General features: G+C 40.7%; 1 protein-coding gene across 4 annotated transcripts in view; it reads right to left on the bottom strand.

Moving 5' to 3' along the window:
- CTNND2 (catenin delta 2) overlaps window positions 1-24,305 on the bottom strand; it is a 638,189-nt gene extending 613,884 nt beyond the window's left edge. For 2 of the 4 annotated variants that reach the window (XM_085052134.1, XM_085052136.1), the window contains exon 1: window positions 23,202-23,529. In XM_085052134.1, the coding sequence (XP_084908260.1) occupies window positions 23,202-23,238 (37 nt within the window). In that variant the 5' untranslated portion in view covers window positions 23,239-23,529. Of the gene's footprint in view, window positions 1-23,201; window positions 23,532-24,285 lie in introns of those variants that run through there. The other 2 variants (XM_085052133.1, XM_085052132.1) reach the window with 2 other exon arrangements.
- Between the last annotated feature and the right edge of the window lie 2,227 nt (window positions 24,306-26,532).

Here is a 26,532-nt window from a genome sequence, read left to right as displayed (position 1 = left end):
TCATGATTTATCCACCGCTTAAGAGAGAAGCTTTCCTGCTCTAGCCAAAGTCCTCAGAGAACACTGTAAGAGGCAACAGAGAGAACAAGAGCTTGACTTTATGACTAGCAGGAGGCTGCTCAAGGTCCACCAGTAAACAATGGTATTTATGTAAGACTTTGAGACTTCACTTCTGCCTTGAGCCAGTGGGAGACCATTATCATAATTTCTTCCAAATTCTCTGAAACAAATACTAATCCAGAAGAAAAAAAAAATCTATTATCTCTGGATTTTGAGAGGCCAACAATCTGACAATCCAAATAAAGTGATTACAGAGGAGTGTTAGCATCCTCTGAAAAAAAGGATCCTATGAACAAAGACCGCTTGAGTAACCTAATATAACTGAAGGCAATGCCTCATCTCTCCAGGCAAATAAGAAGCAGTCATGCACTGAAACATGGTTTGAAACACAGAAGAAGTAGTCCAGAGTGAAAATATACCCAGAACTTCATTCTTGTGATAAATAGCCCAATGTATTTTTTAAAACCCCAGAGCAGTAGTGCCTTTAAGCCAGGCTTCTAATTAGCCACACATAATTGAAATATGCAGCTGTTAAAACACTGAGAATAAAAATAAGCACAAGAACAATTTTCTACTTGCACGTGCATTTCTCTCTCAATTAGTTATGAGATGCTCTATTTCTGAACTCCTAGCTCACTAAAGATCTGTTACTACTATAATTGAGGGAAAAAAGAATGAAGCCTCATTATCATCTGATCCATTTCAATTTATAAGTGGAAATGATTAAAAAAAGTGACAGCTTTGGTCATTAAACTCTTGCAAGAATTACCTTGGTCTAAACTATGTATCATCATATACCAAATAATTTCTAAACCATTTGAAGGTGCCTAGGTTACACTGGTCATCATTCTTCAGAGAAAACATCATCACGAATTGGCATTACATTTTGAGAGAAACCAGGATTTAAAAGACTAGTGTGCATTGTCTTGGAATAAGCCGGACACAGGTACTCACAGGGCCCACGTATTTCCTTTATTTAGGAAGCAGGAAAATGCAACATGTTACAAAATTATGTCGTTTGAAAATCTCCCCATTATTCATAATGGGTACTGTAATTTCCAAAAAAACTTTCCTTATGAATGAAATTTTACTAAATGCCCACAGAAGTATCAACTCTCATACTTAGCAAGCAACAAAATAATCACTGCTGTATATAAACAACGGAAAATGCACTAGAAGGTACATACAAAATATTACATGTTAATCAGCACTACCAAGAGGAGAGGGCCAGGATATATGGATTTAACAGGAGACAGATATGACAGAAATGCATGAGAAAGAGAGAGCTATTAATTTCTGCTGCTAATAAATCTATCTCTGTGAGTCAAAATTGATATAAATTACCATTAGTTATCTATCCTTAAGAACAAAAAAGCAGTGGTATACTGTATAATACAGCAAGGTCTGGGAAAGTGAAACCTTAAAACCCAAGACTGAAAGCTGAACTTGTAGGCTGTTAAAAACGAAAGCTACCCAGTAGTCAGCTGGATTTTATAAAGGTTGTCTGTAGTTTTTACTGCAACCTTATCAATCAATCTTTATTTCTTATATAACAGATCTGGAGAAGAACAAGCTAGAAATATCAATCCTTTTTTTCCCCCTCTCTCTTGAAAAGATAAACAAATGCTCTCTTGCTCTTCATAACATGGTTAAGACATTTAAAATTAATAAAGTTCAATTAGCACACCTGAGAAGCCTAAATTAAATTTCAGAAGCGCCAGTCAGATAAGTAGTCATAACCGCAGGATAAACACGCTTACTCTCAAATTGCAAACCCAAGCACCATCACACTTCAAGGGTGCTGGAAACTTGTGTTCTACACACATGGAAGAGCGTAAGCTTCATAAGTCTAGTTCTTTATATTATTATTAAGAAACTAAGTGGCATGTACTTTTTATGTATTTGGATATTCAGATATTGCCAAGTCCCAAAATACACAGTAAGCTTGTCTTGATTGTAGAGTCAGGTTTAGGAAAAATTTCTGGAGATATGACAGACAAAGTGCCCAAAAGGCCAATGGCATCCTGGCCTGAACCAGCAATAGTGTGGCCAGCAGGACCAGGGCAGGGTCCTCAGCACTGGTGAGGTCACACCTTAATCCTGTGTTCAGTACGGTCCCTCACTATGTGAGACACTGAGGTGCTGGAGCATGTCCAGAGAAGGGCAGAAGAGCTGGAGAAGGGTCTGGAGCACAAGTCTGATGAGGAGCAGCTGAGGAAGCTGAGGGTGTTTAGCCTGGAGAAAAGGAGGGTAAAGGGAGACCTTATCACTCTCTACACCTACTTGAAAGGAGGGTGTAGCCAGGTGGAGGTAAGCCTTTTGCCCCATGTAACAAACAACAGGACAAGAGGGAATGGCCTCAAGTTGTACCAGGGGATGTTTAGATTGGATATTAGAAAAAAAATTTTCACACAAAGGCTCATCAAGCATCAGAGCAGGGCACCCAAGGAAGTGGTGGAGTCATCATCCCTGAAAATATTTAGAGGATGTCCATGTGTTGCTGTCCAATGGGGACATGGGTTAGTGGTGGGCTTGACAGCGTTGGGCTAACAGCTGGGCTCAACGATCTTAAAGGTCTTTTCCAACCTGAATTATTCTATTATTCTGTAACAGAAACATACTACACAGGGCAATCCCTATGTTAACATGCAGAGGTTCTTCCATGATATCTGAATAGAATGTCAGCATTTTAAGGCTACCTCACCAAAGTAGTTTATTCACTTTAGCAAGTTATCATAAACATTGATAACAAAAAGAACCCCACAGAATCTGACTCTGTCTTCCTCTGTTCCTCAGTCATATTTGGTGACATCATACACCTATGAAGACGTTCACCTCTGTAGCTTAGCAAACAACTATAGCAGAGGCAAAACCAGCTCCATCTTCAGCAAATTTTGTTACCAATTACACTTTTTAAGTTTGCTTTCTAAAAAAAGCCAAAATCATTATGCTGTAAGTCAATTAGCCAAAATTCAGAACAGACATTTATTTAGTATTTAGTATTTAGACATTTATTTAATATTTAGTATTTTTTATTTAGTATTCTAAGACAAAGTTCAAACCAAACAGACAGACAAACAAAGCACCAACACAGAGGATCGTCAATAGCCAATATCCAGTACCTTTTACTGTACATTAACAAGGATCCTACTGAAACCAAAGTATCCCTTGTGCATTTGAGAAGTGGATAGAAGTGAAAACTTAAGAACAGTGAGAAAAGGCAATCAAAGGCTATGATTTGTCTTCTGGTGCTAGTTTTATGGAATATTTCAACAGCAAGATGGAAATCCAATAGTTCATGAATTTCAGATGGAGAAAACCAGGTCCTTAGAGCTGCATATGAGATTTTGTTCACGATTTTAAATTTGGTAAGATTCTTACATTCCACCATCCTGAAATGAAAAATTAAACCAGGGTTTGCTGTACCTATATGGTTCTCTGGAAACTGCCCCAGAGCCAATGGCAAGAGAAGCAATAACATCAAAAATGTAACCAGTTTACCTTTGGTGATTTAAGTAGAAATAAATGACCTTCAAGTGTTCTTTCAAAAGGAAGGACAGAATATGCAACCAGCACACTAAAGAGTAGTGAGCAACTGAGAACAATTTAAATAATAACTCCTGAAGTGCATTAGCTCAGTAATGAATTCACTAGTAAAGCCAGAATAGACTACCATTTGATTTGACATTCACAATAAAATAGTTTACCCATCAGACAATTTATGTATTTTAAATACATATATAGCATTCAAGAAGTATATTCAGACTATTGTAATTTGATAGTTTCATTTCCATTATGAACTACAACCAGTAATAAAAGTGTAAATTCATTTCTAAAATCAATTTGTTCATATTACCCGCCAACTCCAACTCTCATTGTTTTATTTGCTACAAAATTAAAAAGCCCTCCAACAAAAAACACTTTTCCAGGAAGTACTAACAGTCTGCAATCAATTTGCTTCATCTGGCAATGGAAGACAGCTTGAGCTTCTTTAGCATCTGCAGGTGTGCTTTCTAGATCATGATTCACTCCTGAAAGATCCTTTCCACGCACCTGCAGTGCCTCAGCTGATTGCACCAAAGGGCAAGGATCCTTCAACTTTTTCTTTTTTTTTTTTTTAGATTGTTCAACTAATTTTTAATCTAATGAACAGACTCATCCCTCCTCCCTTTTCCTTAATCCCCAAGTTTTGATCTTTCCTAGAAATTACGTCAGATTTTCTCTGTACTTGCATGACTAGCTTCATAAATAAAACTTTTTGGTAAAACCAATTGATTTGGTCAATTGTGCCCATAGCCTTGCCATTCTAACAAGTCAATATTTTACTGGGACAACTTTTATCTTTAGCTAGTCTTTTCACCATGTTTTCTCAGTGCTCTATTCAAAACGAGCATCTCCAGCTAAGAATATATGCTTTTTTTTAAGAGAAGTTTTTTCAGGCTCTTAAGTCTTCAGTGTTCTTAAGGTCTTCTTTATGAAGGTCATGTAATTAATTTATATGCAGCACAATTTCTGTAGACTAAATATTGATCTTGATCAGGAACTGTAAATGCTGTTAATACATATAAATCATCAAATTCCTTTGGAGATAATATAATGTGGGGCAAATCCCACTGGTTTCGCTCATGTCTGGAGTCCCACTCATGTCAACATACTTTTGAGAGTAATTATGAACAGAATTTGATTGTGTTGACGAGAATACAAAGGTTTTCCATACCCTGAAGGGTGGGGGCAATGGTCCTATCTTATATACAAATCCCCTAAACAATCATATCTTATAGCAGAAGCTTCCAAATCCCTACAAAACTCCTGAGAACATTCTTCCCCAACTTTTAATCTTTGCTGATGGCTGCAACTTGGATATACCACTTTATATTTAAAAGCACATCACTACTGTCAATAACCACAACTGTTGAGGCTGTGTGCAAGGCTGCAGTTGAGAAGAATTCCTAGCAATATTTCAACCTAAAATACGTGAACATACCCAGGTATTTTTGGCACATCTATGCAGAGAGACATAAGAAACAAAGCCCGTTTCATGTATCTTAAAAGGTGCAGCAAGACCAATTATCGGACAGTTGCTTCTGAGAGTGTCCTCACCACCACTAGCTGGAGATGACTGGCAGTGATGCAGCTTGAAAACTGGTTTCTTTGGCAATACTTTGTCATGTGCATGTTTAACTGCTATAAAAACAGTGTTTCTTAGAAAAAAAAATCTGATATAGTTACTCTTAAAACGTAGTTACATGACAAGAAGTCAATTAGAAGTAACTACTAAGAGAACCTATTCTTGGACCTTCTGCCTGGCACCTATCTCTGCTACTGAACTCCTCCCCTTCCTCCCTATTTTCTTTTGGAGGTTTTTTGGTGGGGGGAGGTTGGGTTGGTTTTCATTTTCTTTGCTTCCCTTTAAAATGCAGTGTATGCTTAATACTAGCTAAACCTTTTTAAAACCTGGCAATGGTGAAGGGCAAGATTAAGAGCTACAAAGGAATGGGAAAATCTACAATTTATAGACATCTAGAGTCTGCTGGTACAAGAAGCCTTGGTCAAATAAACAGTACTTATCTTAGTGTATGCTCTGTGTGACATTACAGACAAGATGTATTATTCCTCTTTGGAGAAACTATAAACGAAGATTAACTAAGTTTTTCTAAAAACTTAGTTAAAAAACCTGAATTATTGGGAGCCAGAAGAGCTTTCAGGGCATGATCTGTGACCTCCACTTCCCCATTCTGGCAAGGACCCAACAGGTTCTTTAACCAAAACCAGTTTTTGGCACCCTCTAGAGGTTTTGCTCCCACAGAGAAACAACTCAAAAGACAGATATTTATCATAAAATTTAGAAGAGCTTATGATCCAGAACTCAAGTCTCGAACCAGTGAAGCTTTTTGTAAAAAGGTTTATGCAAGAATGCAAAGCTAATATATTAGAAAATCCGTTCTGGTTTCATTCTTTGTGATCAGATTGTTCATCTCATTCCATCAGCCCAGGACTTCTGGATTTGTAGGAACAACTAGAAAAACAGATCACAATTAGTATTCCCCTGTCAAAAGACAGGGAATCATCACATAACCGTGGCTTTATAAAAATGAATGTTTCACTTAGTTTATGAGAAAATTAACCAAATTGGAAGACTGCTAACAAAATAATAGATCACCCACCCATGCAACACTGTAAAATAATATTCCAAGCCTCTACTGTCAAATGGGTATATTTTTATAAAGCGGAAATTATATTTTGTTCATGTTCTCTGAATAAAAGTAGTATTAATAATCCAATTTGCCATCATTTGTCCAGACACCTTTCCACAAAATCCTGTCCATACAAAATATAAAGGGAAAAGAACTTTCTATTGCAAAACTGCCTTCTGACTTTTTGATGAAGTTGGTGTTAGGACGCAATTTCCTATACTATATAATGAGGAACTACCTGTTAAGATCTCAGCAGATCCTGCTCTTCAGGTACAACACAAATGAAACCAGGAATGAAGCATTAATTTTCTGCTATCATCACTCCATATCTAAAAATAAAAGGTATTTCAAGCAGATTTACACACTTTCCTCAAAACAAAGCAGAAAGCAATAGCTCATTTTAGATACTTCATTATAAAAGAAAAAGTAATTCTGTAATATGAATATTGAAGAGGCATTTTCCATCATCAATTATATCAAAGAAATTCCAACTGTGAAGTATTTATTTTTAGAATAGTTTGAAGTTTCAAGTCATTAATCCAGAGCTTTCCAGCCACTGGTCTTTTACTGCAAATATCTTGTCTTGATTTTCTTAAGACAGCAAATAAAAAAAACCAAAACAAAACACACAGTGTCCAGGGTATTCCAGCAGTAACAGAAAAAAGGAGGCATGATTCATTCTCGGCCCAGTTCTCCTCAACCTGCCCATTAATGACCCGAATGCAGAACTCAAAGGATACCAAGTTTGCTGGTGATGCTACATGGGTAGGAGCTGTCGATTCCCTTGAGGGCAGAGAGGCCCTGCAGAGAGACCTCAAAAATGAGAGGGCTGAGCAATCGCCAACCATATGAAATACAATAAGGAAATGTGCCGGGTTCTGCACCTGGGATGGGGCAACCCAGGATGTATGGACAGACTGACTGGAAATGAGATGCTGGAAAGCAGCACTGTGAAAAGGGATCTGGGGATCCTGGTTGAGGGAAAGCTGAACATAAGCCAGCAGTGTCCTGACAGCCAGGAGGGCCAAGTGTGTCCTGGGGGACATCAGGCACAGCATCACCAGCCAGGCAAGGGAGGGGATTGTCCTGCTCTGCTCTGCTCTGCTCTGCTCTGCACTGGGGCAGCCTCACCTCCAGTGCTGGGGGCAGTTTTGGGTGCCACAACAAAAAATGACAGTAAGCTATTAAAGACCATCTGAAGGAGAGCCACAAGGATGGTGAAGGGTCTGGAGAAGAAGTCCTATGTGGAGCAGCTGAAATCACTGTGTCTATAAAGCCTGGCAAAGAGGAGACTGAGGAGAGACCTCATTGCAGTCTACAACTTCCTCATGAGGGGAAGAGGAGGGGCAGGTACCAACCTCTTCACTCTCGTGACCAGTGAGTGATAGGACTCAAGGAAACAGCATGAAACTGAGTCAGAGAATATTTACACTGGATATCAGGAATGAGTTTTTTTACCCAGAGGGTGGTTGAGCACTGGAAAAGGCTCCTTAGGGAAGTAAGCTGTCACAGCCCCAAGCCTGACAGAGTTTCAAAAGCATAAGGGAAACACTCTCAGGCACATGGTGTGATCCTGTGCAGGGACAGGAGTTGGACTTGATGATCCTGATAGGTCACTTCCAGCTCGGCATATGTCATTTCACTGATTCTATACATTTCTCCAGTTCCAGTATCAGACTAATTTGAGACATATATATCACTTTATTCGAATAGACTGCTTTATCAGTGACTGGTGAAATGAAATGAAATGAAGATCAGTTGCTAACAAAAATCATATAGCATCTGCTTTGGAGAAAACTGTAATAAGACTCTTGAAATATCCTGATGATGGTTCCTCAGGGACTCAGCTCTACCTACTGTGAATTCTGAATTTCAGGAGACTGGCTCTTGAATGTAGAAGAGGCAGTCTCAGACAAGGCTGAATGGTGCTGCACAGACACACTTAGAGCAGGCATTTGGGCTGTACTGGAAATCATGCAAACCACCTTTACATCCTGCAATGTCTGAGTCTTCAGGCAGCATTAGAATATTTCCTTTCCATCTGCCTGTCAAGAAACAAGCAAGTGACATCCTTGGGATGACCACCACATTCATTGTACAATCTGAAGACCACACACAAATTCCCATATGCAAGAAACCAGTTGTCTACTGTGTTAAAGCAAACATGAGCGGAAACACATCAGGGCCACATCCAAAATTCTTCCATGGTCCCAAACAGCTTCCATTTAAAGGTTTAAAGCCTTGTTCCTTGTTCAATATTAAGTCAAAGTTAAACTGATACTACAGTCCACTAGTATCTGAATTTCTTTGAGACAATACAGATGGCAAAGCATAAGAACAGCTGTGAATTATGAAATACAGCAGAGCTGTGCACATTGTCCAGATATAGCTTCATCAGTACTGCACAGAATGAAAGGGTCACTTCCCTCTGTGGCCCAGGAAGCTGTTGGATCTTTTCTGCCACAAGAGCACACTGCTGCCATCCACCAGAAATTGAGTATGAGTGGGTTAGAGGATACTGTCAAAAGTCTCCCATAAAGTCAAAATAAATGACACTTGTTGCTCTTCCTTCATCTCCCATGGTCATCATATCTCACCACCGAAGGCCATCAGGCTGGAAAAGTGTGTCTTCTCCTTCATAAATCAATTATGGCTACTCCAAATCACCTTCTTGTCATTCATATGTTTGGAAAACGTTTCCATGAGGATTTGCTCCACCACCTTCCCAAGGATCGAGGTGAGGCTGACTGGCGTGTAGTTCTCCATATCATCCTTCTTGAAGGCAGGGATGATGTCTGTTTTCCTCCAGTCCTCAGGAACCTCCCCGTGATAGCCATGACCTTTCAAAGATAATTATTAGAGACTTTAAATCTCCTACATCTAGTATGTAAGTACAATTTTTAATGTAGATGATGGGCAGGTGCCATGATCAAGAGGATCGGTATAAACTGCACTCTTCAGTGAGCAAATATGTTAGAAATGCATGAGAAAGAAAGAGCTATCACTTTCTGTTGCTGGAAGCAACTATTGTCTAGAAGATAATTCTGAAGCCCAGATCAGCTGTTTGTAAGCATTTGATCAGATATGTTCTTGCATCTGTAACAGAGTCCACACCAGAATAAAAGGAAAGGCCCTACTGGAACCATCCTGAGACAGTTTGGTCACAGACCAATAATGAGATGCCACAGAATTTCATGTTACCATGGTCATGATGAGTGAGCTCAGGTTTTCTTTCACTAACAGCAGCCTGTGCCCTAACTCAGGAAAAAGCAGTATTCAAAACAAACTAGCTAGTATCTGAAAACACAGGAAATAAACCTAGAGCAAAGCTTATGAGAGGAGACTAAGTGATGTCAGTGGAAGATGCTGAACTGTGGAGCAGTCTATTGGAAGCAGAAAAAAATAAAGATTCGAAGTCTAACCATTCTCTTAGCACATAAAAAATTACCGATACCATGGATAAAGGAGATAAAGTACTCTGTCATATTCACACACAGAGGTAAATAAACTTATCTCCTAGAAACTATGGGTTTTAAACTGAATTTTCTCTTCAGATTATATCTGTAGGAAACACTGCTGTCAGTCGTGCTGTATTTATCCTTTTGAGGTGCAAGTGGTTTGTTAACTCCGCAAGCCTTGCTGACTGTAATGTGACAACCTAGAGGAACAGTGGGTAAGAAAAATAAAGATATGTTTTGAGTAGCTCCTGGAATGGAAACGTATAAAACCATAAGGACTAATTGCCTTATGTATGTGCTTTTAGGATAGTGATATTTAGAATAATTAGAAGGCAGACATTCTGAAATTCACTGTGAATTTCAATAGACCATATCAAGGCTGACTACGAGCATATAAATGGATCAGAGTTGTGTAAATTAGATTTCTCCAATAAATTGAATTAATTTTGCTCAGCAAACCTTCTTTAATTATTATTTTGACTGAAAGAGCAGCAGCTACGAAAGCTATAACTAAAGTTTCATGGAATTTGTTAGGTTTAGTAAATTTTCCTTTGAAATTAGTATTGCATTAATTATGACTTTGAGAATGTATTATATTGCTATCTGTAAATTATTCCAGAACAATAAATACAATCTACAATATGTCCAAACACATAATATATTCCTGCCATCAAAGTAATTACCTATATTTGTTGAGATGTTTTACTTTATTTTAAACACATGAAGTGATAAAGGCAACTTTTACCTAATAAACCAAGTGCAAAGAAAAGTCTGCAGTTATCTTCTGGGCCAAAGCCTAAGGTGGTCAGCCACCTTGGCCCCTTCCCCTTCTGTTTCATTTTTGTTTCTTTTGTCTTCTGGTTTTATTTTCTCCTTACAAAATGAATGTCAAGAAAAACTATGTCAAAAAAGACCAGTTGTGAGAAATCATCTTAAAAGCTCTGAGATATTTTTAGACAAATATTAGGATAGTATTAATGTTTTGTGAAAGTAATAAAAAAATTGCTGAAAGATTGTCCAAATATTCTAGGGCTTACATATGTTAATTATTTTGCTGAAACAACCTTCAATTACTTCAACATCAACTTGACCCTTATTTAAAGGAGAAAAACTATGGATATAGGGAATTCAAACATTTGCCCCTCATCCTCCTGTTCTGAGACTGCTCCTTTTTGCTTGAAACAACAAAGGATTGAAAAGATTATTACTGGTACGACAACAAGGCTTGAACAGATGTTGTCTGTCCACTTCTCTCGTAGTACATAATGAAACAAAAGCAACAAACTCTTGCCTATAGATGAGTTTAATACCATTCCTTACACACTCTTGTGATAATACAGTAGTAAGAGAGCAGCAGCAGGGTTTTTGCTTATGCTTTCTAGGGCTTTGGTATTCTTGCCAAAGCAAGTTCTGGTTTTGTTCCTTAAAATTCTCACAGAGAAGGGACCTAGTACAGTTAACCATTCTTCCCCGCTTGTTTATACCCTTCCAAGTGACTCTCTTTTTACTTATTTTAATCTTCTTAGAGATGTAAAAAAACCTCAGTAATGGTATTTTCTGTTCTGGAAAAAAGCCTCTTGCATCACATAAAATACGTTACCTATTTTAAAAAATTTTGGTTGAAGTCAAACAAAGTTAAGTTTTATGCCACCCATGCACTGAGAGCAGTGCAACAAGAGATAGCTATTCGCTTAAGCAACATGGAAAGGGCTACATGCTCTAGGAGACAGAATACATAAGCAACCAGGATCCTATTTTCATGCTTGTACCTGACCTGTTTTCAAACTCTCTTGACTTGTTTTCCCTCCAGCAGTCCTGTTAGATAGGTTTTTGAACTTTTCAGCGCAAGGACCATCTGTGAGTATGTTTTGGACAGCACAGGTTCAGCAGGGTTGTGATCTAAGCACGGTTGTCAAAACACTGATGTAGTACAAAATAAAGAGCCACCACTATGTTTGATTGCTTAGATGATTCCAGTCTGTTCCTCCATCTGCATCCTTGCATATGGTCTTTCATACAGGGTGCACTTAATGAAGCTACAGCACGCAATTTTCTAAATGTGCCCCGGGAAGGAACTGGTTGCACACCACTCTTCACAAGCAGAGAGTGCTGAAGCACAGTCCAGACCGTGGCTCTGTTTGTTACTGCAAAGGGTCACAGACAGACTCTCAGGTGTTGAGGCCACTCTGTATTTCTGTGTGGGAAACACTGGGACATTAACAACTAGCTTCAAGGCTCTGCTCTAACTTAGGTCTATGGTCCAGTTCCGTAACAAAATTAGCTGACTGAAATTCAGTATCAATAGGAGGCAAATACACATCCACTCAAACACTGAGAAGTTTCGTTGCCTGTAAGCAGAATGGTAAGAAAGTTTGAAACAATAGCTGCAAACAGGCATAGTGAAGGAGTCTCCTGAGGATTCCACTAGGAGCCAGCCTGCAGCTAGAGGTAGCAGCTTCAGGCCCTTCACAACATCTTTTTGCACCATAAAATTATTTGACCTGTAAAGTAGTATCATAAACTGTAGAGATTATTAAAACAATAAAAAAATGCAAGAACAGATTTCACAAGGCCACAGTAATTTCTATGATATTCTATTTAACCTGTTAATGACTGTTTCAAGACAACCAAATAAAAAGTCTATTCAAAACAGGAAGCTTGCCTGACAGAAATAAATAATGAAGAGACAGGAAGTATTGCTTTGTATGTCTGTTATGTTTTGGGTAATATTTGAATGTCATATTTAGGTACTATTAAAAGCGGTGCCTATATCTTCAAACTTCAAAAGTTTTAGATGCATAAATGCTCAAATCTTAAAGTGCAAGTCCCTTTTTATTCTCTTCTACACATGTATGAAAAATGTGATGATTAAAACATCAGAAACATTATACAATGTTCTATAAATTCGTTCAGCAAGGTAAGTCACCTTTTTGAAGGAGCTCTAGAATGATTCCTGTGCAAAATAGAAAAAGCTTTGTGCTGGCCTTCCTTTCTTCACTGTTCCTGTGAAATGCAGATGTATAGCTGTGCCTCTGAAATACACTTTGTATCTAAAACCTGGTATTGGGAAATCAATCACAGGTCACTAACCCTTTCACAGACTACAGACAGAAGTGCAAGCTTTGGATGCTGACAACACATTCAGAAATACCCAATCTTCTCCATGTTTCTTGAATATGCATATATTTATTAGTGGGATATTGCTAATCAAATAAAAGTTTTAAAAGTGAGAGAGAATCTGAACTCTGTAAATTTCTCATCATGTTGTTACGAAGTGTGGTAACCACTTGAAATTCAGATTAGAGGAAGTTCTTTACTGGTTTTTAAGCAAAACTTTGGTTTTCTTACTGTGAAACAACAAGACTGCAGTACTTCATAATAGTTAATGTACAACCAACTTAAGTAGGTGGTATAAGAGAGACAGAAATCCATCAGAATCTGTATCAAGCACAGGAACACACAGAAAGGTAGAAGGTCTATGTGGAAGTGTGGTACAAGTTTTCAGTGGTTGTCTCGTTTAGACAAAAAAACCAGCCTTGGCAGTACGTGGTAGCAACAGCACCTCAGCTCACCTGTATAATTCATCAAGGACCTTCCATGTTGGAATGGTGTGACTTGAGACCTGTCTGGCTGTGGTTCAGCTAATGGAAGCAATATCATTGCAATAAATCTACTACTTCCATGGAGTCTGAGGATGGCTAAAATAATTTTATTTTTGCATCCTCTTCCCTTAAATGTGTAACTTGCTGTGTTGATGTGAAAGAGTTAAGACTTGTAATTTAATTCACAATACTAGGTTTTAGATACAACATTAATTTCTAAAGCACAGCTATACACCTGCATTTCAGGACTGTGTCACTTCTCCATTCTTCATATTCCTCCTGGTCAACCCATCTTTTTCATACCCACCACCCATTCTCCTTTGTTTACCAAAAACATGAATATATTGCATAGTATATACAATTAGACACTCCTAAACAAAACCATGTGACAAAACCCCCTTATTTCGGCCATCTGCTAATACTATGTAGTTATTAAATCCAAAGTGGAACCAAAAGACCACATTTAAGTAAAGATTTATTAGAAAAGTATTTGAAAAACATGAATACTTGAATGTTCTGATGAGGATATTAAATCCTCCAAAAATCCAAGAGGAGTCCTTGCCTCTTTATTACAATTTTTTACTGGAGGCATGCTAAATACCTTATGAGAAAGTGAATTTAAAAACAGCAGAAGGGGAAGAATAAATTGCTTAATTCCCAAGAATGTGTATTTCCATAAACTCAGTCACTTGTTTTAGAGGTCTATACAACTTCCTAGAGAGCAATTCCATTTGATGACAAGCATACTTCAGTATCAAGTAAACAAACATTATACTTCCAAAATTACACTGTTCTACAGGTCAGGAAAAATCTGTCAGTAAGATAAGTTAGCTAGATCAACTAGTATTCCGTCTTTTTTCTCCCTCTCTTTCTCACTTCTCCATAATTTTTACCCCCACCTGTAACTCATATATTGAGCAAACAGTATAAAAATTATTACTTACTACTGAGATTACTTGTCCTGCCTGTTTAATGATAACAGCATAACAACTGTAATTTTCTTTAAAAAAAAACAAACAAAAAACTCCACCAACCAAAAATAGTCCAAACAACTGACCAAGCGACCAAAAAAAAACCAAACAAAAAACCACAAAACAAAATGCCACCAAAAAAGCCTACTCCAACTGTTTAATGACAAATATTATCTTGTGGAATTACTAGAGTCTAGTGAAAGAAGGTTGAATAAATAGAAAAAAAAAATTACTAAGGCATGTCTAGTAAAACACAGATGTCCCATGGAATCAGTTTGATTTCTGTTATCAAATTCAACAAGAGTACAATTGGGTTTTGCCTGGGGGAGAATACAGCATTACATTGCTTTTGAGGTTAATATGCAAGTTATGTAACGTGCATGCAAGAGAGGAATTGTTACATTTGACACAGGTGCAACTAATTCCATGTGTTTATTGCACAAAATTAGAATATATGCATGCATACATTTCTTAAACATGTTCCAACTGTTTTGCTTATCTGTGCAAGATGTTCTGCTCGAACTGATGCACTTTTTGCAAGTAAAACACTCTTTAAAATGTATTTTGAAAAATATTTGCTACAAATCATCAAACTGGATCAACTACTTGGGTTAAATGATTAAGTTAGCATCTTTCCTATTCATTGACAACACAGGAGTTATGCCTTCCACTCTGTCTCCCTGTCCCCAAATGCCTATCCAGCCTTTTTTTTTTCCCTGCTATAGCAATATCTCAAATCTCTTTCTCTGCTTTGGACACTACATACAGTAAAAACAACAAAAAAACCCCAAACAAAAACAAAACAAACCCCAAAATGTAAAAGCAATTTATATTGCAGACTCTTTGGCTCCTTGACAAACATCACTGCTCCAAGTCTGTTCTGTCAATAGATCAACCAACAATCTGTCATTTGGGGACCTGAAATATTTTCATCATCACTGATCAAAAGCCAAGTAGTTCCTCCCTGGATACTTTCAGAGGGGAGACCTTGCTGAGAGAGTCTCAGGCAGAGTGATCCATCAGCAGTGTCAGCGTGAGGACTCCAGTGGGCAGAATGCAGCTGTAGACGAATCCCTGCTCCCTCTCACTGACAGGTTCTCCTTTGAGTAAGGAGATACAGGGACTTCACACACGAACAGGAAAATCAGGTTCTTTGAAGTGGCTTTGCTCAGCCAGCTTTCCAATGAAATGACACCTGTATGTTCAGGAAGTCACAGATGCTAGGTCTCAAAAATCCAAGATGTCCCAAAATCCTAAAAGGAGGTCAAGTTTATGTAGCACTTAGCTGGCACTGTCAGGTATAGCATATTCCTTAAATACTAATGTTGCACTTGCGCGCGCACACACACAAAAGCAATTAAATACATGAATCTTATTCTAGAAATCAAACTAAATTACTTAACTTATCTGTACAAAGTTTTATCCATTCTAAGCTAAATTGAAGGCATAAAACATGATCAAAGCCTGGAATTTTGTTTTTACTACTCAAAAACAGATGTCTCCTCTGCTCAGTTCAAATAGTGTTATTCTGTGTTATTCTAATACACATGAAATAGAAGAAATATTTATTACTCACCACCAAAATTTCACATCTCTTTATACACACTGGCAAAAAAAATCCCTCAAAACAAAACAGCAAGACCTATACATGCACTGTACATGCAAGACTTAGAGATAGAAAAGTAAGAATTAAAAAGCAAGACTTAGAAAAGTAAGAATTAAAAAGCAAATTACTCTTGACTACTTTTAATTGAAAGATATTTATTAGATTGGGAACATGTAAGCCAACTAATCAAAACTCAACCTCAAGAAAGGTAAAGAAGAAATATAAAGGCTACATTTTACACCATAGCTTTCCCCTTCATCCACATAAAGTTCTTGCTGAACAGATCTATGCTACATAAAATACACAGAATATAAGGAAATACTTGTTCCTTTCTGAAATGAGGAGTATTATCCATCCTTTGGGTGCTCATTATGAGAGTCTGCATTGAGAATTAAGTGCACAGGATCCCAGTGGAAACACTCAGGGGCTAACGAACTTTCATAATTTGACCAGAATTGCATGCTTTGGAATTTGTTTTTATTGAAAAAAGAGTATGTAACGACACATATTAGGAAGGCCTGTCTACCTGAGAGTATTAGACCATTACTTAACAGAATAGTGCATTATGCTTCACAAATACATGGCTTCATGATACCAAGGATTTCTTGGTACCATGACTCTGCTTTTAAAGCCAGTTCTTAAAACTCGTGATTCTAAATGTACCCTTTGATTAGACATGCATGTTTCTAATTAAGCTCAACCTGTCCATTCTTCTTTGAGGAGATTAAAGTCAGAGTCCCCCAAGACTTTTGAGGCACTGTGCAATAATTTACTTGTTCTTGGTAAAGACAATAGAAGTCAGAAGTGAAAAATAAGTGCAATAAGCTGCCAAGCTTGTCAGAAACACTTTCAACCAAAAATACATAGTAGTGAACCTATAAAATCTGTAAGGGACTATCATGTTTATTATGGCAGAAGAAGAGGAATTAGTGTTGCCTGTCCCTGAGCATTCAGGTACAGGATTCTGTAAGTCATCAGCAGAATGAATGTATGTGTAGTAGTCAATCCTCAAGGTCTATGGCAGATTACAAACACTTTTTGTTCCCAGAATGGGCCAAACTTCTGGAAATCACATAGACATTAACCTGGTGATCCCTAAGCAGGACAGGACTTCCAACCCTGTTACTCAAAATCCTTCTGTTGGGAAGGCTAACACAGTTAAATGACAGAAATAAAGAAAACAGAAGCCAACTGTCTTCTGTTGCTTTAGTTGTTGTGAAAATTTTGAGAATGCATTCTATATGCTTAACACTTATAAAGAAGACATGCAGTATCACACTTCCAACTTTTCCCCTGTACCATCAGATGACACACATCTCCACTGCAGTGGAAATCCACATATAAAATCACATTATTCTTGTAACTCAAGCTTCAAAACCATTTGCAGCAAGAATTTCATGATTCATCAATTACTGTCAACCTCCTTCGTTAAAACACAAACTTTTTAAAATACCCAGAGCTTTTTTTGTTCTAGTCACTGCATTTCTAAGCACACTAGGTCAGATGAGGTTATGCACTGAACTGAAGGTTCAGGTTACCATTATGTGATGATCAAGGCACCAGGTGCTTCATCAGGAGTACTCAGAAAGTATCAAATATGACTAATCATTTTGTTAAAATTTGTCAAAATGCTCACAGAATAACCTAGATTTTGATTTGTAAGAATTCACTAATTACACCACTCTGTATTTAGTACCTACACTGTTTAGCAGCCCCAACTCCAACTTTCCATGAGACTTCAACTTCTTGATCACACAGAATCTCACCTACTATGGTATCACACCATGCAGAAATTAGATTATGCCATTAGGCATGTTCAAAAGATGTCCTGAAGTTTGGTTGGCATAAGTTATGTGAGAAAGTGATGGTGTTAAGAATGCGTTCAATTATCTGCTTATTTAAAGAACTGACTACAAATTCTGGCATACAAGACAACAAGGTTTGTACAGGCAAGATTTACATGTTTAATCCTGAGCCATTTCCACTGTTGAAAACCTTTTAAGCTGTTGTTTCCTTAGATAACCATTCTCTGACCTAGCCTTCCACTTTCTCACTCTGCTTTTTCACTCAGTATGAATATCCGTATCTTAAAAACCCATGAAAAAGCTTTTGCCTTCCCATATGCCAAACAGGTAAAACAACAGTCAACCTCTTGGCAAGAAGAACAATTATTTTTGAACAAGCAAATTTGACTGGGACAACAACAACCTGCTTTCAAAGAAACCTGATTACTACCCAGCCAACTACAACATGCCAGAATTTGATTCACGTATGCCATCTTCAAAGAAGTCACACTCTTTGCTCACATAAATGTAAAATAGTGTATAGATTAAAACAAACAAACAAGGAAAAAAACCACAAAACCAAAACAAACCCAAAAAAACAAACAACAAACGCAAACCAAAGATCATGTATAGATCAGCTATCGTACCAGAAATACACACACTCATGAATTTCAGTATTTTGGTGGAAAACTGTAAAGAAAAACTACATGGTTCATATGTTCTGTTTTCAACATCCAGTGTACATTTTCTTGCCTTTCAGCCATCCAGCTTCAAAAATTACAGAACTCTCTTGGGAAGCAGAAATTAAAACACCTTGAAACTCATTGTCTGGAGCCTTGAGTTACCTCTCAGACCATCTTTGCCAGTCACCCTTCCAAACTGCTTGCTGTTACTGATGGAAAGCTTATACTTTTACAGGTTGAAGATGACAACCTTTAGTCATCCTAGTGGAGCTAAAAGGTACAGCAATTTTCTACCACCAGACTGAAACTTATTTCTAATTATTTTCCCAAGCATCTTAGCAATTTGAAAGAAACTATCTAATATAAATATAATACAAATGAATGTGTAAGGGTTAGGTCTTATTCAGTGGGTTTAAAACAATTAAGAACCCCATCAGAATATATGTTTACACTACCTGCTTATTTTATTTGGCTCCCTCCAAAAATTCAGCCTTAAAGGGATATTTTGGCTACTTAAGTAAATAACAACTAACTGTTTTAGAACAGGAGAACGTACCCATGGCTGAAGAAAGAAGATATTTATATTACACTAAGCAGGCAAATTTAAGTTACACTGTCAGCTTCTAAAAGTAATTTTCTTGACCAAAAGGAAGTTGCTGTACTGTGAAGATTTTTGGGAATGAAGAAATCAATTGTAAAGTTGGCAAGAAAAAAAAAAAAAAGAGTGGGAGAGAAAAACATTGAAAACATAGGAGGGGAAAATGAAAAATCTTTCACCACAGAATGTTTTATGTAAAGCCCCTTTGGGTCTCAGATGTTCTTGATTTTGGATGCTACAAGTCAAACTCTGCATGTTTGTGGCTTCTTAAAATGAATTAAACAAGTGGAAAATAATGGTTCATTATATAGTAGAATTATTATGACTAACACAATAAACCAAAACAAAATGTAACATCAAACATGATTATCTTATGTATGAATTTTAGAAGGTTAACACAGCTCTGAGAAGTACTTAAAGTAAAACTGAAAGTTTTAAAGTTTCATTAGAAATCTGGGGGGGTTCTTCAGGGGTTTTAGGTTGGATTTTTTTTGGTGTTTTTTTTCAGAGGCTTCAGTAAAATAGGCAGTGACCAAAAGGACAAAATAATACATTCTGTTCCATGCTTTATGTGTCTTGAAGTTATTGCCTATTACTGTAATAGAATTTTGTCAAGTAGAATAGGCAGATTAAGAGCCAGTAGGATGCACTAGAAGTTACCATGTCAAGAGCAATTAAAAAAAATTAAATGCTTGCTCTCATAGATAATGAGATGTTTCTCTGTTTCTTAGTTTTAGACTAAACTGGCAGTTCATACAAGTAGAAAAAATCTATTAACATGGCAACTGGTTTACATACAGATACCATATTTCCTTTTCAACACTATTGACCTTAAACTTTGTCCAGCATAGTGCCAGAGAATCTGGTCAGGCAATCTGCTTTTACAACACATTCATTACACAAAGTTAGCACATTCCACAAGGATAGATGAAATTGTTTCCGAGTGTCATGCTGCATTCAGATTTCTTTCCAGGTGAGCCTAACCACCAAGGAGCCATTAACCAAAGGGTTGTGTGGTTCTGCAGGGCGTGAGCAGAGGACTACATATCTGTCCTGCATGGAGACTTCCTATTCACATGAAAGAAATTACTCTTCCCATCCTGCCCCCATAAAACAAGGTCAGAAATAGAATGTGTTTCCTGGTATAATGTCTCCTATCATGACAAAAGCAATCTCTTGTTTAAGAGTAAATGTGGTTGAGGCCTATTTGAGAGTCATTCTGTCACGTGAAAAATATATTTGCCATATTTGCCATAAAAAGGCTGCTTCTATTAAGGTCCATTGTTTACTCATATGTTATTAACAATTCTATTACTAAATTTAATATTGTGCACTTAAATAAGCACCCAAAATTCACCCTGTAGTAAGATCTTACAGACACTTTCAAAGGAGAAAAACAATCACTTTCATGTTTGTCAAACCTCAGCTGTAACTTTAAATATCAAACTCTTCATGACTTACAAGCACAATCAATAAGCATCAAAACCACAGGTCCTTATTTAAGTGAAGAGTACTGTAATAATGCATTTTCCTTATCTTGCTGTTACTCCTGAAAACAGTTGCTTCTAGGATGAAAACATATGCTTGAAATCCTAACAAAGATATGCTGGAATTTCCACAAGTGATTGGTTCTAAAAATCGTATCACACTGAACCATGAAATAGAAAATGTATCTGAAATTTAGTGCAAAATTTAACACTCATGAGTTCCGCTGATTCTGTTATCTGCTCCATTTACATGCCAATCTACACCCCTACCTAAAAATGCTTTTCTTAAAACCCTTAAAATAAACTACTCCAGCGCTTCCTTTGTGGTGTAAGTTGATTTTACACGTGTCTCAAGAAACAAATACTCAACACCGAACCATAGCCATTAAATTGATACCATCCATCAGCAAAGGTAAATTATGCAAATCAGAATTATGCAAACGCCTTTTTTTTTAGTTGCTACTATTTCTATTTTGTGCAGCTGTCTGTTAGAGTTCATTATGTGAGGATAAAATTATTTCAGTATCGTTATCAAAAAAAAACCTGCAGCAAATGTCAGAAGCTTGTGTCACCGATGAGCTATTCATTGCTTTTAACATCTATTAAGGCACCTGACAAACAGAACTCAAGCACTGTAGCTGGAGTTGTCTCCCAAAAGCATCTTTCTTACAGTCCACAAAACTCATGCAACTGGCATTTGGAAATGAATACTTTGCTTCCTCCCAGCAGCTTTGGGGGGTATTTCCTTCGGTACATATACACAGCACAGCCCGCTACCCTTTTTTTTCGAGCCTCTCTTATATAACAGACTGCAAAAACCATCTCTGAACAATGTGATCAAGATGTGATCTCCTGTTTTGGAACTACAACATTCAACATAATCACATTCAACCCAGTCCCGAGCTATTAATCAACTTCTTACTAATGATGGTGATCGATCGCAAGTTCTCTGCAGTTTTGCAGCTGATAGTCAGCCAAGGCTCCCAAAGGATCAGGTCATTCACAGAAGGAAATGAGACAGCTTCACCAACTTGGCTCAGAAATTAGTCTTACAAGGGTATTTGATCATCGTATGTTTTGCTTAAATATCCCAGCCTTTCTAGGTGGTTTGGGTTTAGTGTTGGGGCTCCTCCCCAGATAACCTGCGTAAAGGCAACAAAAGCCCTAAAGCCACTCGAGTCTCAGGGGCCCACAAGTAGGATATACAGCAGGTTGCTCTGGAGACCTGCCCTTAACCCCTTTGTGCCATATCATTTGTACACTGGCCAGCTAACTAGGCTGTCTGAAAAAGATAAACCCAGCCTACATAAGTTACATAATCAGCTTATTTTTTAAGACAGGATGAATATATCCTTAAGTACGGAATGACAAAGATTTTTTTCCCCTCTCTTGATTTTGCAAAAGACACAACAGACTTACATAAACTCCATATAATTTTGGGTTGTCCTCTCCCTGTTTTGAGGTACGTAAGTCTTGACGTACCCTATGGAGAGGTTTGCTACAAAGCAGAGCTCAGGCTGACTCATTGTTTTTACTTTACATATAGGCTACCTATGAAGACTTTGAAAATAAACCTGCAATGTGAAGTTTTTACTTTACCTTGTTATTGCCAATAAAAAGGTATCCATGTTTTAAGGGGCAAAGATATCAGTTACTACAGCCAATAAAGTTAAGAGCTGGGTGTTCAGTAAAGGAGCCTATTCATTTCTAAATATTTCTCCCAAGTTTTGGATTTTTTTTTTTTCTGTAATGCATCGGGTTATCCTGGCACCCTGAATCCAAACAAAGCACACCCTAACAAAGTATAAGAAAATGTATCTGCACAAGATACTGTATTACACTCTTCCATTAATTCGTGCTTCCAGTCCCTCCAGGGGAAATTTAACATGGTTTCTAAAATTATCCCTCTTCAGGGTTTTTTCGTTTTTCTCCAAGATCCCCGGCCAGATGAATTTGAGTATTACACATACTGCCTGTGCCGCTGCACCTCCTTCCTCTGTGGTGACTTGATTCAGCTGAGGCTACGATTTGACCGATCGATGCAAGCACATTACACACCAGAATAAGAGTAAGGTAAGGGTAAAGGAAAGAAAAGCATCTCTCCTTTCAGCCATTAAATATAGATCAACGAAACATCACAGCGCACATCGCGGCTCCCCTCCCCACCCCCTCCGCCCGCTCCTCGAGCGCAGGATTTCGCAGACGGTGGCTTCAAAGGAAGAACACACACCCCACACACCCCTCCGCACACACACACACAGACATACACACGCAGCACAGACACACAGAAACACGCAGCAGCAGTCGCTCGGAGCCGCCCCAGGGCCCGAGCTCCGCGCAGGGCCGGGCGCTGCCCCCGCCCGAGGGTCCCCGGGCCCCTTCTTCTTCTTCCTCGTCTTCCTCCTCCTCCTTCTCCCTGGCCCATGACTTCACTGCCGTAACGAGCACATTAGTGCAGGGCGTCAGGAGACACGGTGCCGCGGATGCCCTACATAAGCAACGACCAACGTAGAAAGAAAGGGAGGAAAGCGATGGAGGGGGGGAGGCCCGGGAGAAAGAACCATGGGGAAATAACGCACTTTGTTGCCTTTCGGCTGAAGGCACAAACACCGCTCCTTGCAGCCCAACCCAGCCCGGCTGCCTCGCCGAGGGGAGCAGCGCAGGACCCCGCACCAAGAAGAAATATCACGCAGGCAGGAAGGGTGTGCGGGGGGGAGGGAGACGGACCTGGCACCATTACGGTGCCTGTCGTACTCACCGATCGGCGCCGATTCAGCCTGCTTGTTCCCGAACATATACCAAAACCCAACAGCAAATCCTCAGTCCGCTAGGCAAGAATGAAGGGGGGGAGCGGGGGGGGGGGGCGAGCGACGGCCCCGGGCTTCACCGCAAGGTCCTGACCTTGCCCAGCTGCAGCATCCTCGGCTTGCCCCCCCCCGGGGCGTGCGTGTGCGCCCGTGTGCGCCCGTGTGTCCCCGCTGCCGTGCGAGCGCGCCGATCCAGCTCCGAGGGGCTCGGCCGCAGGACAGCTGCCCGCTGGCTGCCGGGGCGAGGAGGGCTCGGCATCCACCGCCCCGCCGCTGGGGCGAGGCGCGGGGCCGCTGCGGCGGCGGCGGCTGGGGCAGGCTGCGCGGCGGCGCCGTAGCGCAGCGCGCCGGGCGGGCGCACCGGCCGCGGGATGTGGCCGAAGGAGACACAGCCGCCGCCGCAGCATCTGCCGCCGCCGCGCTCCCGCCCGCCCTGCCTCCCTCCCTCCCGCCTGCCTCCGCCCCTCCCTGCCCGTCCCCTCCCCAGCAGGAGCGCGCCCGCCGCGGCCGAGCAGCCGGCGCTGGGGGGAGAGAGGGGGGCGGGCGGCCCCGCTACCGATGAGGCGCCGCCGCCTGTGCCGGGCGGGGCTGAGGTAGGGCCGGGCCGGGTCCCCCAGCCTCGCCGCAGCGGGGCGCGTCCCCGTGTTCCCCCAGACCCCGCGGGCAGGGGGCTCTGATTTACTGGGGAAGGGGGAGGCAGGGCGGCGGGAGCAGGTGTGGGCGCTCACCCCAGGTCGGGGGTCGGTGGGGAGCAGCCCCTCGGCAGTGACCGCGGCTCCTGCTGTCATGGGTTGGCAACTTGAGGGCTGCCAGCCAAAACGGTGACAGCAACGGGGACGGGAGAGCTCCTTCCCCGGCTTGTGTCTACCTCGGTTCTCTCTTCCCATGCTTGGGAAACCTAGGTGGGAAATCTACCATGTTTTCGGAAGTCTTCTTGCGAGCAAATAGGTAAGGAATATGGAAGTAATGTTTTACTCCTGTGGACGCTCAACCCTTCGCTGAGAAACTTGTGTGGAATGCAATTGCAGCACTCACTTGAAAGTTGCCACTCCACGGCTCCTTTCAACTCGCTGCTCGGAGTTTTGGTACCTGAACAAAACCACCAAATTTTTGGGTTGTTGCCCGGGGTAACCGCTGCTAATTCCCGCTCGCAGCGGGCTGAGCATCAGCGCGGCAATGGGGACAGCCCAGGCTCGGCCGAGGCGGCCGGGCAGCGCCTACAGCCGGTCCCTTGCTGCCCGAGGCGCTGTCCCAGTACCTGCCCCGCAGGAAAGGAGGGACCCGCGTATCTCCGGGCGCCAGGGCCGGCCAGGCCGACGGCTCCGGCGGGACTTGGCTCTCCCATCCACCCGCCCCGGCCTCTCCAGCCCCGCACCGCCGCGCTGGGTCAGTCATGGTGGGCTCGGCAGCGGTACCTGCCGCCGGGCCGAGCCGAGGCGCAGCCGTACGGGCCGACCGCCGCCACGGCGACTCGCTGCTGCCACCTCTCGCTTGGCCTTCTCGCAGCTTCCCAAACTCTGCTGCGAGCAGGAGCTTCACCTGGCCGAAGTTCCCACTTCACCTCAGCGACGGACGGACGATTGCGGTGGCTGCCCCTCTCTCAGTCTCACGGGAAGACTGGGAAGGCCGAAGGCCTCACGTCTTCCCAGAGCCAGAACGCCTTGTTTTCCGCCTGAGGTCACCTTTTTTTTTTTTTTTTCTTTTTTTTTTTTTTTGGGTGGGGGTTATTTCCATATTTATTTGACCACATAGAGGACTAGAATATATCCCTTACCTGGGTTAGGTGAAGGTGGCCCATCCACCTGTGACAAAATCGGAAAGTTACAGCTGCAGGTGATTCAGCCTGGCAGCACCCCTCAATGCCAATGCAGATTTTGCCCAACTGCTAGGACTTGTGGGAAGAGCTTCTCTAGGCTCAAAACTAGCATTAGCCCCAAACCTCATCGTCAGGTTCTGGTATGGCATTGTCTCGATGCCTGCTGAGTTGCAACTAGAGGGGAGCTTGCTGGTGGCAGAACAGAGTGGCCAATCCAGTCTTCACTCGAATAGAGAAGTGACTAAATAATCCGTTGCCCGAACTTTTGTTTGGACCAAAAGTTTGTTTTCACGTTAGGTAACCTTGGTCACTAAAGCCAACAATAGGGAGGAAGCAACAGGGAGAGCACAAAGATTCAAGCAGCTCCTTGTCTGCATGTGGAGGAAGAATATAATTCAGTCTGCTAAGTACAAGACCCTGGATTTGTGATTCCCAGCCTGAGACAGGCATCTGACTGAACTGAAAATAGTATATAATCCAGTAGTTACCTGGAGTCACTGTCTTGCAGTGAAACCTCAAGATGTACTTGATAATAAAATTACTGGGTGTCACAGTATCATAGATACACCGTAGCATCATGGGATCCACCTTCTGCAGCCCAGCCTCATTTTCTGAGCTGAGAGGTCTTCCTGTCAATGAAGGTAAAGGAGATTGAAAGACTAGAAGCAAGCTGTGTCCTCCTTCCATTCCCCTCAAATATTCCCATGTAATAAGGACATTTCGTGGCCCTGGGGATTGTACATATCTGGCCTAACTGTGAGATGAGCAGCATGCGCAAGTGAAGAATGCACCTAAGACATCTGATTGTCCCCACACTGCAAAGGTTACCCAGCTGGCTATACTGATCTGAGTAGTTAGTCTGGAAGCTGTTAGCCTGGAAGTTAAATATATAGCAATAAAGGTATATAATAATCTATACCCTCTGTAGAGAAACGTATGGAGGCCTGGAGACAGAAGACAGACGGGTTTTGAAAGAAAACCCTTTTGAAAGGGTTTTGAAAGGGTTTCTCTGGAGACAGAAGGGTTTTGAAAGAATCTGGGAGTTGTCTGAAATCTGTTTTTCTCTCACAAGGTTTGCTCCTTTCACATCCCTATTTTGCATGAGAGGGAATTCATCATAGGATGCCTCAAGATTCAAAAAGCTTCTCCTTTGCCTGTCACTTATCTCCCCTGATTCTCCCTGCATCACCTTTTCAGTGTTCCCTGATACCAGGGGAGGTCAGAGAATGGGCTGGGATCGAGCCCTGCTTCTGGAATTGGAGAAATGGAACAAGGGAATTAGATCGGTTTCAATATGGCCTTTTAGTGCTGTTGCTGCTGTCACAGAGGAAGGATAAGGGAGAGCAGTGAGGGGTAAGAATGTAAGAAGGAGTGGGATGAACTTCTGGAGGGGTTACCCCATTTACAGCAGGTGCTGTCTGCCAGCTTCATTCTCAGTGACTAAGCCTCTTCTTCTGACAACCCAA

The sequence above is a fragment of the Lichenostomus cassidix genome, chromosome 2 (assembly GCF_008360975.1).
Source record: "Lichenostomus cassidix isolate B80296 chromosome 2, HeHo_3.0, whole genome shotgun sequence".
NCBI classification, from domain to species: Eukaryota; Metazoa; Chordata; class Aves; order Passeriformes; family Meliphagidae; genus Lichenostomus; species Lichenostomus cassidix.
Note: the sequence above shows the minus strand (reverse complement) of the source record. Positions and strands in the feature narration are given on the sequence as shown.